Raw genomic sequence first — 16,916 nt, forward strand, 5'->3', positions numbered from 1 at the left:
TGGGTTATTAAGGCCTCTTTTGAGAAAAGGAAATCCTACTGGACAAAAACTGTAGCATACTTCCAAAGATAAAAATTTGAGAGTTGAGAGATCTTTCTTCAAAACTTCAATAACAACTGCTATTGTACTTTGTCCTTGCATGTTCCAAGCTGCTACATAAAGACTACCTATGGCTATAGCACCCTCACAACACCATGACTGTGCTCTTTCTAATTCTTACATTACAAAGTAGAAATGAAGGTGAAGAAAATGAAAGGCAAAATCTGTCTCCATGGGTCTGTGTGATCCAAAGACATTGAGGGCTGCTGAGCAGCCAATAGAAGATAAAGGCCCGAAGGAGCATCTTCAGAGCTGGGATTAAAGGAACACTTTCTCTTTTTATGGCAAAATCTGGCGCTAAGGACAGGCCACAAGAAGCTTAATTCCTGACTAAGCACATCAGGGCCTCTCTTAGCCCCATCTGGTACAACAGAGTACCCTCCATACCCTGCAGCAAGCTGTGCGCTTACCGCTCCCATGAGGAAGACACCTGTATGTGACCATCCTGCTTTATAAGATCCTACAGAAAGTTTTAGCTTATTATATAAACCGGCAGCAAAACATTCCTGGCACTAGAACTAATTATGAAGGCAATCAGAGCTGGGATCAGACATCTCATGTTTCTGTTTTTCCACACTTACCCTTGCTCTCTCCACATCAAAATACAGCGAACAAGAATTCAGTTAACGGGTTTTATGTATTCATTCCCTCCCTCTCTCCTCTTTTGAACTTCACCACAAAGTACTGTAGAAGCACAAAAGATGATTGGGATAGAAGTGAAGGAGGTCAGGAGAAGCAACCACTAGTAAGAGGTCTCCTCCTACTTAGCGAATTATTTAACTATTCATTATTGGCAATTTTATGCACAGCAAAGAGTGCATTACACTTTTACTTTGGGTTATGCAGGTTTTGAGTTTTAAAATGGGTAAAATACCCTCCAATGTAATAATGATTCGCTGTCCACCCCGTAAGAACTGATGATAAAAAGGTTCATATAGCAACAATAATTTTATCAGATCTGTCACAGTGTAAATTTATTTTGTAGGTAAAGGTACATTTTAAGTCCCTCAAAAAAGGAAAAAAACCCACCAAAACCCCAATGCCAAAAACCAAAGGGCTACAGGACAAGCCTAAAATAATAGATGTCAAAAAATCTGGAATCTTAGATGGGCTGAATGAGGGCTGTCTCTTCATAACAAAGCAGACTATACCTCTCCAAGCTGAGAATAGCATACCCCTAAAAATTAACATCGTACCTGGACCAGCATTAGGTTACGCTTTTGGAAGACTCACAGCAGCTCCCATGTGAAATCACAAATCAAATCCATCATTTTTTGGTCAGGTGCCCTGGAGAAAGCACAAGTCTCTCCAATCAGAAAATGCAGAGGAAGAGAAATAGCATCTTGCCCCGCATCATGTCCTGATAACCCGTGTATCCTAAACTCTCAGCATGGTGTTGAAATGCTATGGTTCAGACATCTCCATTTCCCACCTCACCCTAAACAGGGAAGCTAGACATGGCAGCAGCCCTATCGCTGCACTGCATCAGCGCTTATTTACGTTTCTGGAAGGGCTCTTTTTGGTGTAGCTGGGAAGCGTGAACGTGGATACAGTCTGTAAACCGCGATCAGCCGTTTGTTGACCGAAGCCGTCTTGGCAAAGCGTGACCGAAAGCCGCCTGTCGTGCTCTGCTACCCAGACGGGCTGCTCGGAGAAATCCTATTCCCTCCCTCTCCCCTTCCCTCCCTCCCCCCGCCCCCCCGCCGCTCCCAGCCGCTCCGGGCAGCTCCCGGGCAGGGGGCAGGAGCGGGGGCGCGGCGGCCCCGGGGCGGTAACGACGCCGCTGGGGCTGCCCGCGGGCCGGGTCCTGCCCACAAACGGATCTACGCGAACGCTTTCACCCGCAGCTCGGTGACGGCGAATCTTTCCCTTGTCCTGGCGGGGGAGCCAAACGCTATCGATTGTAGCCCGGAAGGTTTTTTTTTTTTTTCGGTTGTTGTTGCTGCCGCCGCTGGGTTTATTGTTGGGGCAGTGGGAGGCTCATTCGCGAGCTGGCTGCCCAGCCGCAGGCCACCGCTCCCCCCGCACCCCTCCCAGTGCATTCCCGCTAGAGACCGGCTGGTTTTTGGACCATCACCCTCGGCGCTCCGCACAGGCACCCCTCTTCCCCCCCCCCCCCCCCCCCCCCAATTCACGGCAATGGTGAGCAGCGTCCCCATCCCCATCCCCACCCCCCCTTTTCCCGAGAGATGCTTTTCCACGCCACGCGGGGCGGGTACGCGCCGGTGCCACCGGCGGCCCCGCGTCCCGAGCCGCTCCCCACGCACCCTCCCTGTCTGTCTTCCCGTGCAGAGCTCCGGGAACGCGTCCTACCGATGCTCCATGTCGTCCTCCGCCGATTTCTCCGACGAGGAGGACTTCAGCCAGAGATCGGGGACTGTGTCGCCGGCGCCGGGGGACACGCTGCCCTGGAACCTGCCCAAACACGAGCGGTCCAAGCGGAAGATCCAGGGCGGCTCCGTGCTGGACCCCGCCGAGAGGGCCGTGCTGCGCATCGCCGGTAAGGCGCGGCCGGGGGCTGGTGGGGGGGGGCGGGTGGGGGCCACAGGGACCCCCATCCCTTGTCGTTCTGAACGCGGCCCCTCCGGGTGGTGACTAAGCTCTTTGGCTGCGTTTTCCGGCTGGGTGAATTGATGCGTTTGGGGAGCGAGCCGAAATACGCGCAGGTGCGCCCATTAAACTTTCATGCGAAAACGCACCAGCGGCGCGGGGGCCGCGGCGCCGTTGGCCGGCTCAGCGGGCGCCGCTGGTGCGGCCGGGGCAGCACCCGCCTGCCGGGCCGCCACCGATGCGGCTCCGCGCGGAGCAACGCGCCGGTCTTTGTCCGTGCGGGGCCGGGGCCGCGCTCGGGGGGGCCGGGGATCGGGACCGGGACGGAGCCGCCCGGGGTGGGCGCCGCTGCGCGGCCCGGCCACAAATGATGCCGGGAACAGGGCGGAGGTCGGCTTCTCCCCGGCGAAGGCTGGAAACCTCCCAGGAGGATGCGGCGGTCCCCGGTGCTCCCCGGGGACACCGCTCTTTTCCCCGTCCCCTTTTGTGCGTGCTTCCGCGGGTCCCCTCCGGGGACACCGTTTCCCAGGGTAGCGCATCTTAACGGTGCTATCGGGGGCAGCGCAGGACGCGGTGGCAGAGGGTGCTCTGCGGGCCGGGCTCTCGCCAGCCGCGGAACGCAGCCGCAGGGGGGGGTTGCGGAGCCGGCCCGGCCCGGCCCGGCCGCCCGCAGGGCTCGCCGCCGCCCCCCGCAGGCAGGGTGCGCGGGGCGGGGGCCGGGCCGGCAGGCACCGCTGCGGGGCGGGCCCGGCGGCGGGGGTCGGGGCCGGGAGGTGGGGGCGGCCCGCGAGGCGCAGGCGCGGTGGGGACGCGGCCGGGGGCGGGCGAGCGGCGGTGGCACCTGCGGCGGGTCCGGGGCTGCAGCCGGGCCCGCCCCGCCGCCCGGGGTGGCGGGGTGCCCGTCCGTGCCGCTGGCCAGCGCCGGGGGCTGCCCGCCGTGCCCCCAAGGGGCGCCCACCGTGCAGTGGCCCCTCAGCGCCGGCGCCGCCCGTGCCGCGGGCGTCGCGTTCCCGCCCCGGCGACCGCCGCCCTCCTCGTCCCGGGGGGAGGCCGGGGCTGAAGCGCGAGGGGGCGGGCGGGGGGCGGCCCAGGCCCCGGGCCGCGGAGGCAGAGCTCGCCGGCCCCCGCGGGCGGTGCCTGGGCGATGGGGCTGAAGCCGGGGGGTTGCGGCGGGGAGGCGGCGGCCGCCGCGGGGCTGGGGCCGCCCCCCTCCGCGCTCCGAGGGGCGGCTACCGAAACCCGAGCGGCCGGCGGGGGCGTTTCCTCGGCCGGGCTGACAGCGCCCTCCCCCCGCCCGCCGGTTTTTTTCTCGTGCCGTCCCCGCGGCTGCCGGCCGCCCGGAGCCGCGCAGGGAAGCGGGCAGGGCCGGCCCCCGGCCATGGCTGGCTACCTCTCCCCCGGCGCCTACTTCTACGCCGAGGAGCAGGAGTACCTGCAAGCCTACGAGGATGTCTTGGAGCGATACAAAGGTAGGGCGGCCCTCCCCGCCGCGGGGCCGTGGCTCGCCCGCCGGGCGTGGCGGCTGCGGAGCCGGGGGGCGCTGGCGCGGCGGGGGGCGGCCAGGTGCGCCGGCCCCGCCGGCGGCGGGAGGGGGATCGGTGGCCCCGGGCCCCTGCGTGGTGCCCGGGGGTGGTGGGGTGGGGGGCGTCGGCGGCTCCTGCGATAATTAAAAATAACGCCCGTCCCTCGGCGGTGCGTGAGCCGCGCTCGTGCGTGTGGGAGTCTCCTTCGCGGCGAGCCGCGTCTCGATGCGCCTTCGCTTTTAAAGCTTCGGTTTATTTGCACCTGTCTGTTATTTTGTCTTTTCTTCGTGTTCGGGCAAAGAACACTCGCAGTTCGTGTAGCACCAGAGTTTTTTCATCCAATAGAGGAGAAATAAGGAAAAAGGCGTTTGTCATAGCAGAGCCGCGTACAGCTCAATTTGCCTTGCTAGAAGAAATGTAAATTACATTGCGTTCTTGGATCCGTCTCGATGGAGGAGATGCTTGGGGAGGCATGATTGACTGTTGTTTTCCAGTACGTTTCCTGATATTAAACCTGAAAATGCTTATCGAAAGTGTCACTGGTCTGATTTTAAATCAAGTGCGAAAGGGATGGAGTTAACTATTCAGGTTGAGCCTTCATCCCAGAAATAGTTTTCACCGTGTGTCACAGCGTATGCTGACATTGGCAGTGCCGATTCCCTTTGTAATGGGGGGGGGGGAGGTTAGATTTCATATCTGTCATTTTTCAGCTGTACGTTTCCAGTTGGTTCTAAAGCTTTTGGTTAGATGGTTTCCCCTGACGGGAATGGGAGTGGCACAGTTTAAGACAGCTTGATTTGAAGATGCCGATAGGTGATTTTGTTTAATCCGGGTTGTTAGTGGTAATATTTTGAAAAATAAATCCTCCACAGATGGTTATTGAGACGTGAAAACTTGACAGGTCCGATCTACTTTATACCTGTGTCACTTGCGGTTTCATGTGTCATTAGCAGTATTGACTAATGACTCCTTTGTGTCTGTTGTCCATTGTGTCACTGCAGCTATGGAGCATGTGCTCTGTTTCTGTACTGAAATGCATTAGTGCATTTTAGTTGAGAAATAATTACGGTTTGTCATAGACAATCTTCAGCAGCACATCTTTATTCCATTCTGTTCTCGCTTTTTAAGTCATCAATTTCTTTATATATGTAGCTGAAGTGATTTTTGCAAAATTATAAAGCAAGTAGACCGTTTCCTTAGTAAATAAAGAAAACACTGAGAAAACTTGTTTTTCTGTTCTGGGTCTAATCCAAAGCACTCTTGTTCTGTTTTAGATTACCTTTGATTTGCAGCTAGAGTCAGGTTTAATAAGGTTCGTTCCCATACCCGTTTCTCTACTTGCTTAAAAACCTGGGAAAGATGTTAGACCTAATTTCCCCCTATTTAAGTGAGAGATTTAGCAGGAAAAGGACTGAAAGATTGTTTTCTTAAGTGTTGGGGACAAAGAGGTTTTAATTAAAATAAATACCTAAAACTATTTCACATCTCTCTTAGAAAAAAAGCACATTCTGGAGATATTTGAGTATATTGTATTGCTAGGGTAACATCAGGTCCATTCACATGCTATTTTCAGTGACAGCCAAATCCTGAAATTATTCAGAAGGATCCAGTTTCTGTTGTCTTAGTTTTTAGTGTCATATTCAATATATTGGTATGCTGTGTTTTGCTACTCAAGGCATACTTTATTCGGCTATTGGGAGCAAAGGTAAAGATTTGGACTTGTTTTAATTAAGGCATGTTGGAAACCTGGAAAACACATTATTTTTTAAAATGTGTTTGCAAGCCGGTCATGATTTCCCATCCGAGTCCCAGTTGTATGACTTCACTACAGCAATTGTTGTTCTGATGACTTGCTATGGGAGCTGATCTAATCAGAAAAGAATTGCTACAATATAGGCTTTGAAGAGGGAGTGCCATTTCTCTGAATTTTTCAGTTTTGTAAACACTGCCTTTAGCATTTTTTTTAATCAGATGCAAACTGTGCTAACTTCATATTTTTAATCCGTAATTTTAATGCTAATAGTTCTTTTTTTCTTCTTGTTTTTTTATAGTCGGCAGAGTGCTCTTCATATTCATCTAGGGCATTATCAGGGTGCCAAATTAACTATGCCCCAGCTGTTGAGTACTGTAACTAGCAGAGTCAGCTGTACAAAATTCATTGCCTGTCTTGGAAGGCTTGGGATCATATGATGCCACATCGTTAAGACGTTCAGTCAGTTTGATTTACGAAGAGAAAAGCAGTCCTTTTTAAATGTAGAAAAGTGAAATTTTACTCTTCGTCTGTTTCCACAGGCAAAGTAGGCTGTGGATCTTGAAGACCATGCAATACCAAGTACCTTGTTGCTGTAACAGCCGAAACTGGGATATTTGTATGTCTCCAAATTCTGTCTGCTGACCATGTCTCTGGCTGTGACAGTAAATAATTAGGCAACTGTTTGCTAAATCTGAGATAGCACAGAAGAGCTGTTTGCTGTGGGAGAAGAGACTGTTGTTTTCTGATTCCTTGTCAGCTCAGTTGCTGGCTGTCATTTTCTTTTCTTTCCCTTGATTCATATACCGATTTATTGGCAGTATTTCTAAAGCATTTTGATGGAGGAGAAAAAAGTAATGTTATCTCAGATTATTTCGAAATCGTGTTGAATCAAGCTACTTATTCAGGGGAGGGGAAAAAAAAAGCTTCTTTGTTAGTAGCACCTCTAAGAATTCAAAGGCAAAGCCATTATTGTGATAGTGGCAGTAAAATGTCTAGTATATTTATCTGAAACGTTTGACATATTTCACATCTTGCTTGTGACTGAATAGGAAGATGAGAAATTGTACAAATATTTACTAATGTAACAGTTCAACTTTATCTCAGAAAATATACTTGAGTTCTCTGGGAGATTGTAAAGAACTTGCAAAGCGGCAAGACTCCTTTTTTAAGGTATCTCACCATTGCCTGGGAACAAAAATGAACAAAATTATTGTTAGCTGCAGCCTTCTTGATAAATAAGAAAATGCCCAATAGTATTTCATACATGTTTAACTTTTAAAATATTAAATGCCATCTCTGTCAGATGACGTGGGTACGCATTGTTCCATACTGACATTATTTGAGTGTTAAATATTTGAAGATCACTATTATAAGCTTTAACTCCAGTGCATTCATTAGATTTACTCCGGTATAAATCCAAAGAACAGACCAAGAATCAAGACTTATATGTGATCCCTCTGAAATTTTATAGTTCATTCCAGGTAAAACTTTTTTATATTTTTCAGTTCAGGTAGTAAACATTTATTTAAATATCAATTGTCTTTTCCTGCAGGATTTTGAACAGTTAGGTAATAAAGTTGCCTCCCTTTGACATCATTATTGAAATGGACACATCTGTGAATGACTGCATGATTGCTGTCTCTGAAAAAGAGCTAATTCTTAGAGTTAAGTATTGAATAAGTCACAGTTACTCAAGAATGTTCTTAGTCATGTAAGCTACAAAAGTTTAAAATACGTAGGGTATCTGGCCCATGCAGACCTTTTAATGCTGTAGATTTTGGCTCTATAGGAAATAGATCTATTAGAAATTTCAGCTTGATGTGACTGCGCAGAAAAAGCTATAGCCTTACGGTTCAGGGGCTTGACTAAATTGTTAGTGATACGAAAGATACCACATAAATGTTCTCTTTGGGTTGGATGCCTGATAACTGCTTCCTTAGGATCCACTGAGCTTGCTGCATAGCCTCTGCCTCTGTAGGAAGAAGGGGCAAGTCTGGGAATGGGGATAGCAAAATTCAGGTCGGGTTGTTTAAACTTCACTATACTTTGTTTCGCTGCTGGCATTTCTCTCTTACTTTAAAAAGATCTGTAATACTACATGTTCAGCTGAAGCGCAGCAAACAGTTCTGTTTCTGTATTCTGAGAACAAAGATGTATTTTGTTGCCTGTATAGGGTTCAGAGGTACTATAATTTGTTCTAATGATTGATTGAGGGTAGCGTCAAGTAAAGCTGGTCTGATATTGATTGGGTAAGTTTTTTGGAAAAAATATTGAAAAAAAATAGATTTCTGTCATTCAGCTTTGTTGAGCAGACTTCAGGAAGGGACTGTTTGCTCAGGAAGGTTTTTGTACCTGAAAACAAAGCTGCTGCTGCTATTTAGGAGTTTGGAGACTCCTAAATGTGTCTGGTATCAGATTTAGTCCAGGGATATTCTTTTTCAGAGATGGCTTCATAGAGCAAAGGCAGGAGGGGCTGTGGTAGATGCTCCTGGTTCTTGAATCTGTGAATTTCGTTATTTTTTGCTCTGAACTCGTGGGGCCTGAAATCAGAGGCTGCAGAAGTCTTGCTCTTCTGGGCTGTTGGCTGTGGACTAATCAGATTTCCTTCTTCAGGGCTTCTGATTTTGGACTTGGAAAGAAATCCTTGAGTCAGTAAATGATTAGATGCTTTTAACTTATTTTCCTTCTCTTTTGGCATAACAAAAAGTTGTGGCATATAGGTCTTAGTTTTGCAGGGTGTTTAAGGAATTCCTGCCATGGAGGGTTTTCTTCTACTTCTTTTTAGGTGCTGGTAGTATTTAGCCTTGGAATTGATCACGTTTTTGTTCAAATGAGACAGGGTTTTTTGCTGACTAGTGGAGGGTGTACGTGGATTATCCAGCTGCACGTCACCTAATCCTTTCTTTGCCACCGTGCAAGTCTCCAGCATGACAGCACTGTTATTTCCACTGTTCTTAGCACATTTCTTGCAGCAGGTTAGCCTCTTGGGAATGAAGGATTTTAGCCAACAGAAAGTGCCTTCAATTAGGGATGGAAACATAATGGCATTTCCGTTGTGTGAAGTCCGACAAAATTAATGGACTCCTTTTGCCATGTAAAAATGGAAAACCTGCAGTTTTACTGTTTCAACATTCCTCCTCCTTTAAGCAGAAAGTTCTCACTTTTGTATTGCTTGGAGATGGGATTTTTTTTTTTTTTGAGTGCATTTCATCCTAAATATAAACCAGATCTTGCTGATTTGACTTGTGTGAGCACTTCACTTGAGTAAAGTTGAAGAGGTCTTAATTTCATTGGAATAAAATTAATGAGAATCTGAATGTTAGCTGGTTCAGCAAGGTTTTGTCTGTGTAAAGGCCTCAAGATTTGGGCAGCAGTTTCTGAACCTGAGTTTGAGGGTATACACGCACTGTGGTTGCATCTCTATGGCTTTAAGAGATACCTGTTCAGATGACTGAGGCGGACAGAATTTGGCCATCAATTCAGACATCTTTGGTATGTGAAATGGGGCAGAGATCAAAGGTCTGTTTCTTTGCTTTTCTGGTACTTCCCAGTTCCCATTGAGTCAGCAACATCTTTTAAATAGAGTTTACAGGAATATTCCATAATTCCTTTTTTACGGCCAAAATCAGGAGGTGGCAAAATATGGGGTGGGTAGAGAAAAATGAACTTCGGTCATCATTGTGTTAAAAGGTTTGTTTTGGCTCAGTTTATGGTTTTGCTTGAGGTGTTTCTAATTGTTTGCTGTGCTCTAGTTTTCGAATCCTGGTGATATTTCCCTCAAAAACCAGATTATGTGTTCTTTTTTCCCTCTGCGCTGTTTAAAACATGCTTGATTTGAAGAATTTATTCCACCATTTTGCTAGAACTTCAACATGTACTTGGAATGAAGTGCTCTGAAAAATAAAAATGGGCTTATTCACATGCTTTAAGTTAAGTGCAAGTAGTTTATAAGTTCAAGCTTTAAAGAATAAAGTTTTGTAAATGTCAAATATGAATGCAGCTTATTGCTGCATGCCTGAAATGTTTCCTGTAAAACATCATTAAAGCCATTTAATTTAACAAAGCCTTGATTTTCTGTGGTGGGTGAAAATATTCATGTATTGAATGCTTCCAGTCAACGCAGCTTTCAAACAGGTGAAACAATGCTTACAAAGACACTTCAGTCTGTGGGTCAGATCCTGAAGGGCATGTTAATAGCCAGATCTTACAAGTTGATCTGTGTAGGCGGACTCTGGTGCTTTTGTGAGAATACACTGGCTTCAGAAACCTACCCACCCAAGCCACTTCCCAAGATTGGGGGCCCAAGTGATAGCTCAGCCTTTAATTAGACATACTCCTGTTGAAATCAGTGATCCTGTAAGGTATTACAGTTTGGCCTTAGCTGCATTAAAAGCAAATTAGTGTGTTTCCGGATTTAATTTTATTATACCTGGTGAATGCATTCTTTTGTTGTCGAGTGTTACCTGTCAACTTTGGATTTTGTACATTTTAAACAAATTGACAATAGCTACAGATAAATCTGTGAAAGAACAAAGATTCTAGGCAACTATATTGAGGGTTAAATTCTGCACATTGTAATTACACAATTAGTGTGACTATTTCTGTAAGGCAAGGAGGATTAGGCCTCTGATGGGCTTTTCAGTAGCATAGGCCAAAATCTGCTCTTGATTATAGCCACATGGCCCTTCTGAACTTGGTTTGCTTTTAAATGTGTTTTCATTGTTCAGTTTCATAGCTAATATGTGAAATTACAGGATTTAATAATGTGTTCTGCAATGCATATAAATACAGATCAGCAATTAAGTGGGTTTCATACCCTAATTGTGCTGGAAAACTAATTTAGTTTCGCCTGAGATTCAGGTATCCAGCTATCCGACAGCTATGACACTTTGCACCACTTGGATCTAAAATTAGTAGAGCTCTTCTATACCGGGATTAGAGAGATGTGTATGTGTTTCGGTTCACAAAATGGGTAAAAGTCTGACTCTCTGTACATCTGTCAGAGGCACGTTTCAGGCAGTTTGCAGACAAGAAGTGAACAGAGAAGTCCCCAAAAGTCTTTTGCTGAAACGGGTATCCTGTCACTCTGCTTGCAGGCTTTTGTTCTGCCTGATCAGGTTATGGTCTGGGTGTTCCTCATGTGACAAGGTCTCTTCGGCAGGGTAGAAGCAGCATTAGAAAATGCCTGTGGTCATTTGGACAGACATTGTTCATTAATAACAATAATAATAAAGCATCCTGAGCAGTTCTAGCAAAAGAGCTTTTTAGAGAGAGCGGAATGGCACTTGTGATGCTGTGGTTTTTATTAAAACAAAACTTCTGTTAATTTTGGTAGGAGTCAGGAACTTAGCTATTGACGTTTATAAATATTTAATGTTTTAATTTACTTTGCCTTGAGATAAATTTTTAATTTAGAGATAAAGGGTTTACATCACGTCCTAGAAATTAGGAAATAACTCGAGCATTTGTCTAGAGAAGCCACTGCTGTGCAGCCGTACATAACTTCTGGGAATAAGGTATTGTTGCTAAGATAGTTCTGGTTTCAGAGCAGGATATTTTCAAAAGCACACATAGCAATGTGGTTGTTAGCCCCGCTGACTTTTAGTAGAAATTAGATGCTTCACTGCTATTTGTGCCTTGGAAATTCTCTCCCCGTGACTATACGTTGTTCAGATCATAACCTGCTGCTGGAAACCAGATTGTAATACCATGTATTACGGCTTAGTTCTGCATTTTAAACTTGGTTTTTAAATACAAAATCTTCTCTGGAGGAACAGTCATAATTTTTAGACAGAAGGTTAATTTCAGATTTTAAAAGGACGTATATTTCAAACATACTGAAACTTACTGTGTATTGTGAAGCAAACATTTTTCTCAGGCTTTATGACTCCTACCTTCTTCGTTCAATTTTTAACAAAACAATTGCTGAGAAATGTTGTGGGTTTAGGTAGGTTTTTGTTTTTCTTCTTTGCAGATAATTTTTGTTGGCATCCAGTTTACACTAGAGTTAAAGCAGCATTTGGCTCAGTGTCTCTTTAAAGGATAGAAGAACAGATGCAGATGAGCTACAGGAAGAAAGCCAAGGTTGATTAGGTCCCTTGATGAAATTACTTTATAATTTTACCATGCTCAACAGGATACTTTTGCATTGTCATGTTTCAATATTTTAAAATTGAGGACTTGTTAGTAAAGTCCATACACTCCTTGTAAGGACAGATCTAGCCTGCCTCTGAGAATATCAACCCAAATTTTAATCTTCTGCTTGTCACTGTTGCAAGTTGTATTAAATGAAATCAAATCAATTAATATAAGCGTTATATATTTCCACTTAAATGGTACATTTTGTTTTCTCGTGGTGCCTAGATTTTTGTAGTCACCTCAGTGACCAACGCTGTGTGCGGTCTGTTGGAGATTTAGATGTATGACTACAATGTTGATGGAGCTTTATACAGTTTGTGCTGAATGGTGGATTTTTCCTGTTTCTCCAACCAGTACTCTTTGAGTCCACCCACCTCAGGTCTTCTGTCATTTGCCTTCTTCAGGGCATACTTCTCCATTGAAGGGTGTGTGCCATCCTGGGTTTTCCTAGTAATAAATACCTCAAGTTGAGGGGGAAGCTTTTTTTTTTTTTTTTTTTAAAAAAAAAAGATACTTTGTTCCTAGCATCTGAAAGATCCAGCATGACTCCAGTTACTCAGCCCTTGGTTTCCCTTCCTTCCTGCATCATTTTTAAGTTGAATTTTAGCTGTAGGTTAGATTCCTTGTGCTGCCTGCACTTACAAAGTGCAGGCAGAAGACCAGGTTGCTTTGAGCAGCTTCTTGTGGGGCACACATGCACACCCCCTCTACCAAGTCTGCAGAGGAGTGGGTCATGCTTCTTCCTCCCTTCTCACTTGTGGTGGAAAAAGAGGAGACCTCGATTCCAGTCTCCTCCTGCCTGCCGCTGGGGTAGAGCCCTGGCTCGAGTCCTAGAAAGCAGCAGACGTTTCACTTCTTGAACTGTAGTTGAAGCTGTAGAGAAATCTTTGTGCTTTTCCTTACCATAATAAATGTAAAAAATGTATGTGTGTGGCATGAGATTTTTCAGGCTGTGTGCTGCCGACTCCTGCTGTGAGCTAGAGTTCTTAGAATCAGCTTAAAGCCCAACTGGGACTTGAGTCTCACGTCATGTACTGAGTGCTGGTGTCCTACTGTGAGAGTGTTTCAAGCGTAGAGTTTAATCCCTCTCAGTGAAAGTGCTGAGAGAGAAGACCCAGGGGACAGACACCAACATGGTCACTCCTTCTGAAAGGATTGTATTTCTTTTGCTCTTGGTTTCAGTACTCTGACTTGTACCTGGGGGTGTGAGCATTGCTGTTCGGGCTGAGAAGAGTCAGTCTGGTTTGGTGCTTGGACCTCATGCTGCCAATGAAAGCAAACGCTCTCTCCCTGCTGTGTAATTAATTATGCAAGCTAATTATCCCCAAAGCTAATTAATTATGCAACTCCAACCTATAGATTAGAATATAAATTATATGTAATTTGAATATGGATTATAAATTCTGTATCTTAACTGGATTTTAAACCCCCAAGATTTATTTTCCATGTATTGGCGTGATGACTCAGCTAATAAATAACTTTAAGTTAATTTGTTTGGGTTTTTTTTCCCTCTGAGTAAATAAACAGGCCATTGCAGTATTTATCTCAATGACTAGCAGTTAGTGTTGACAAATGGCTTGGATTGGATGTGAGGTAATGGATTTTGTCAGTCTAGTAAATAAGTGAAAGGGAGTCTAATTAACATTTTTTTGTCTTCTAATTTTTTTATTTTTTGATTTTTTTTAATTTCTGTATCTTGGGTAAAATGCTTTTAGTTCTGTATTTCATGATTAAAACTCTCAGCTTCTACAATCTCTTTATGCTTCTGAGCTCCCTCCTAGCCATACTACTAAAGTATTTTATGACTGTACATGCATGTCAGTGCTCCTACTACTGATGTACTTTAGGAGATGAGACAGTGTGATCGTATGTAGTACCTTTGTTGCATTACTGTTTTATGTTATGTCTTTGATAGGTATTTAAGATTCCCTTTGATTTTTTTTTTTAATTTATTCTAGATACTTCTAGAATACAAAGTATAGACTTACTGATCATTGGGCAGAGAGCAAGCAGTTTTCCACTGATGGTGTTGGTAGTTCAGAGATGCTTAGCTACTGGTTTTCATTGCCAACACTTTTTTACTTTTTGTTTAAATTAGATTTCATATCCTGTCATTGTCTAATAATCTTTCCAGTTTCAGTAGGTTAGTTTTGGAGTTTTTTAAAACTTTGCAGTTCTCCCAATCTGAAAACATTTGTATCATCAGAAAAGATCCTATTTTCTTGTTTACTGCCTTCTCCGAATCTTTAACAAATGCAGAATGCATTGATGATTTCTGGAAGACCACACCATTCTCACACTGGAAGGCAGTCAAAATTCAAGACTTATTCTGTAAGTAATTTTTCAGGTTACAAAAGGATTACATGCTATATCCTAGTTGTTTTTAGCTTTTTGAAATATAAATCAGTTTCCCCTCTGTTTATTTACATGCATACATACATACCTACCTTCTTTGTTTTTAACTCAGAGAAATGCAAACAGCGATGGAGGAATTTGGTTTATCAAAATGATGAGAATTTGGCATTATATTCTCAGTATCTTTCCCAGTATTTTAGGACGCTTTTTTTCTGTTTTAATTTGTGCTTTCCAGTGACTCCCAGTGGAACTATAATCAGAGCTACATGAGTAATTTCTCAAGCTGCTTCATTTAGTTCTTGCATATAATCTGGAGAATAGTGATGTATTTTAGTGTAAATTTCTGCAAGCAGCTTTTTTCTCAGATACCTCAAGTTCTTTCTGAATTTGTAGTAAGGTGATGGTAGTTGGCTGTGTAACCTGCTTGTATGTGATGCGTTTAGGTTTCCTGTGTGGCTGCATCATTTCTTGTTTGAGACTGTCATATGATGGAACATGGCAATTTTTGTTTAAAGGAGGCTGTGGGGAAAGGAACAACACATTGTTGTCTTAAAGACTAGGACTTAGCTTGGTAGAGTTCATTCAGCTACTTAGCCTTTGCAGTGGCTTACCTAAGTGTCACTGCCTCCCTGATTCTGATCATACATAAGCATGTGCATTATTGCCTGATTTGTAACAAAACTCTCTTTTCTTTTTAATAGGTACTATGCATCCTGTTCTGTTTGTTATCCTAATTTTTTAACCATTGCTTGGGTAGGGTTTCTATCTTGCTAAGGAAACATATCTGGCATTTATCTGTTTACTTTGGAAGTGATGTGTATCTGTTGTCGTTGGGCATTTAGATTAATAGCCTGCTGGTACTGGAGTAAATTACATCCATAATGTTCATTTGCAAAGCAAAATTTACCTTACTACCTAATGTTCTTTTGTTTTCTCTTGTTAAGATATTTGAGTAATATTCCTTGAGTTTTAGTTTCTCCTGCTTCTATGTGACTTGCCTGTTATGCTTTGCTCTGTTTTATTATGATGTGTTGGCTATTTTTCATGTAAGTAATTTAAAGATACTACTATTTGCATTTTTGAAGTCTGGCATCACTTTTGACACTTGAAATCTTAGCTGCAATAAGGTTTTCAGCTTTTTGGTGGCCTTATATTGCTCTTCTGAAACTTTTCTGATACTTGAACAAGATGACATCAGGAATGCCTACCTCTTTGCTAAAAACAAGTGGTGCCCAGCCTTATCCAAAATACTGACAGTATGTTCTGTAACCATGCAGGTAAGTGTCTGTTACATTATGTCTTGAGGCAATTAAAGACTGAATGAAGAAATCAAGATTTAATCTTTTCAAATTAGCAATATATATATATATATTTATTTGCAAGGTGCTAATGGCATTTATATTACCCTTGGTAACTACATACACTTATTTTCTGTTCCTGTTCTCCTGCTCTGTCTTCCCCAAGCTGAGCACTGCCTGGTGGATACTGTTGGCTGTTTTATGAGGAGTGGTGTCCTTCGTGATCTAACTGCTTCATGCTGCGGAGTTTGTAAACAGGGATTTTTGTGTGTCAGTTGCTGCTGGTATTTTTAGTGTGACAACATTTTATCTGCACGGGGAGCTTTTTATCTCACCCGTTGGGTCATTTTCACTTTTGACATAAGGGTAAAGCTATTTTTATATTTTAATTGGTATCACAGTTGCTGTTAGCATAGTTTTAGTCTGGGCCCTGACGGCGGTAATGGGCCTGACTGGCCCTGCTGCCCCCCGGGGCTCCCCCTGCCCAGGGCCCAGGCCCCATGGCAGCCCCGGCCCCCGTGGCACCGCCGCAGGGCCGCTCTCCAGCTCCCCACGGCCCTGCCCTGCCACGGGCCCACACAGAAGCCCATGTCCCAGCCTGGCCACAGCCTGTCCCCTTCCCCAGGGAGATGGCCCGATACCCGGGGCTGGAGCTGCCCTGGTGCCGGTGGGACAGGCCCTATCAGCAGGCCCTGCCCTGCCGCCCCGCCATGGGGAGCTGTCACTGCCGCAGGCCCTGGGCCCCAGGGACCAACTGGCCTCTGCTGCACCATGACAGTTCTGTGCAGGCCCATCTTTTGCTTCACATAATTTCTCTTCTTTAAGTTGCCTTTTCACTACTGATTAATTTCTTTCTTTGTCATTTTGTCTTCTCTTCTGGCCTCGTGAGGCAACTTTTCATATTAAGAGTGTTTCACACCTGCTTGGCTTTCTGCACCTGCCTGGCTGCTTGTGTTATATCACAGCCTATTTGGTGTCAGCCGTTCTAGAAATTACTGTGTAGCTGAAAAACTGCTCTGTGAAAATAATGCATTTTAATGATGTGTTAAGACAGTGTTATTGATACAGCTTCTGTGAGCATATAATTAATTTGTTCATACACCTTTGGCAAAGCTTGAAAGTTCAACAGGTATCTGCATTGCATGTTCTCAGTTATGGAAGTCTGTGTAGTTGAGGGGAGAAAAATAGGCATCTCCCTTC

The 16,916-nt window shown here is 45.0% G+C and overlaps 1 protein-coding gene across 9 annotated transcripts in view; it reads left to right on the forward strand.

The window, feature by feature from the left end:
• Positions 1 to 16,916, forward strand: part of DST (dystonin) — a 303,406-nt gene that overhangs the window by 31,201 nt on the left and 255,289 nt on the right. For 5 of the 9 annotated variants that reach the window (XM_055714785.1, XM_055714788.1, XM_055714794.1 and 2 more), the window contains exon 4: positions 2,392 to 2,599. In XM_055714785.1, coding sequence (XP_055570760.1) covers positions 2,392 to 2,599 — 208 coding nt within the window. Of the gene's footprint in view, positions 1 to 2,391; positions 2,600 to 3,945; positions 4,119 to 16,916 lie in introns of those variants that run through there. The other 4 variants (XM_055714790.1, XM_055714793.1, XM_055714791.1 and 1 more) reach the window with 2 other exon arrangements.

The sequence above is a fragment of the Falco cherrug genome, chromosome 6 (assembly GCF_023634085.1).
Source record: "Falco cherrug isolate bFalChe1 chromosome 6, bFalChe1.pri, whole genome shotgun sequence".
Lineage (NCBI taxonomy): Eukaryota > Metazoa > Chordata > Aves > Falconiformes > Falconidae > Falco > Falco cherrug.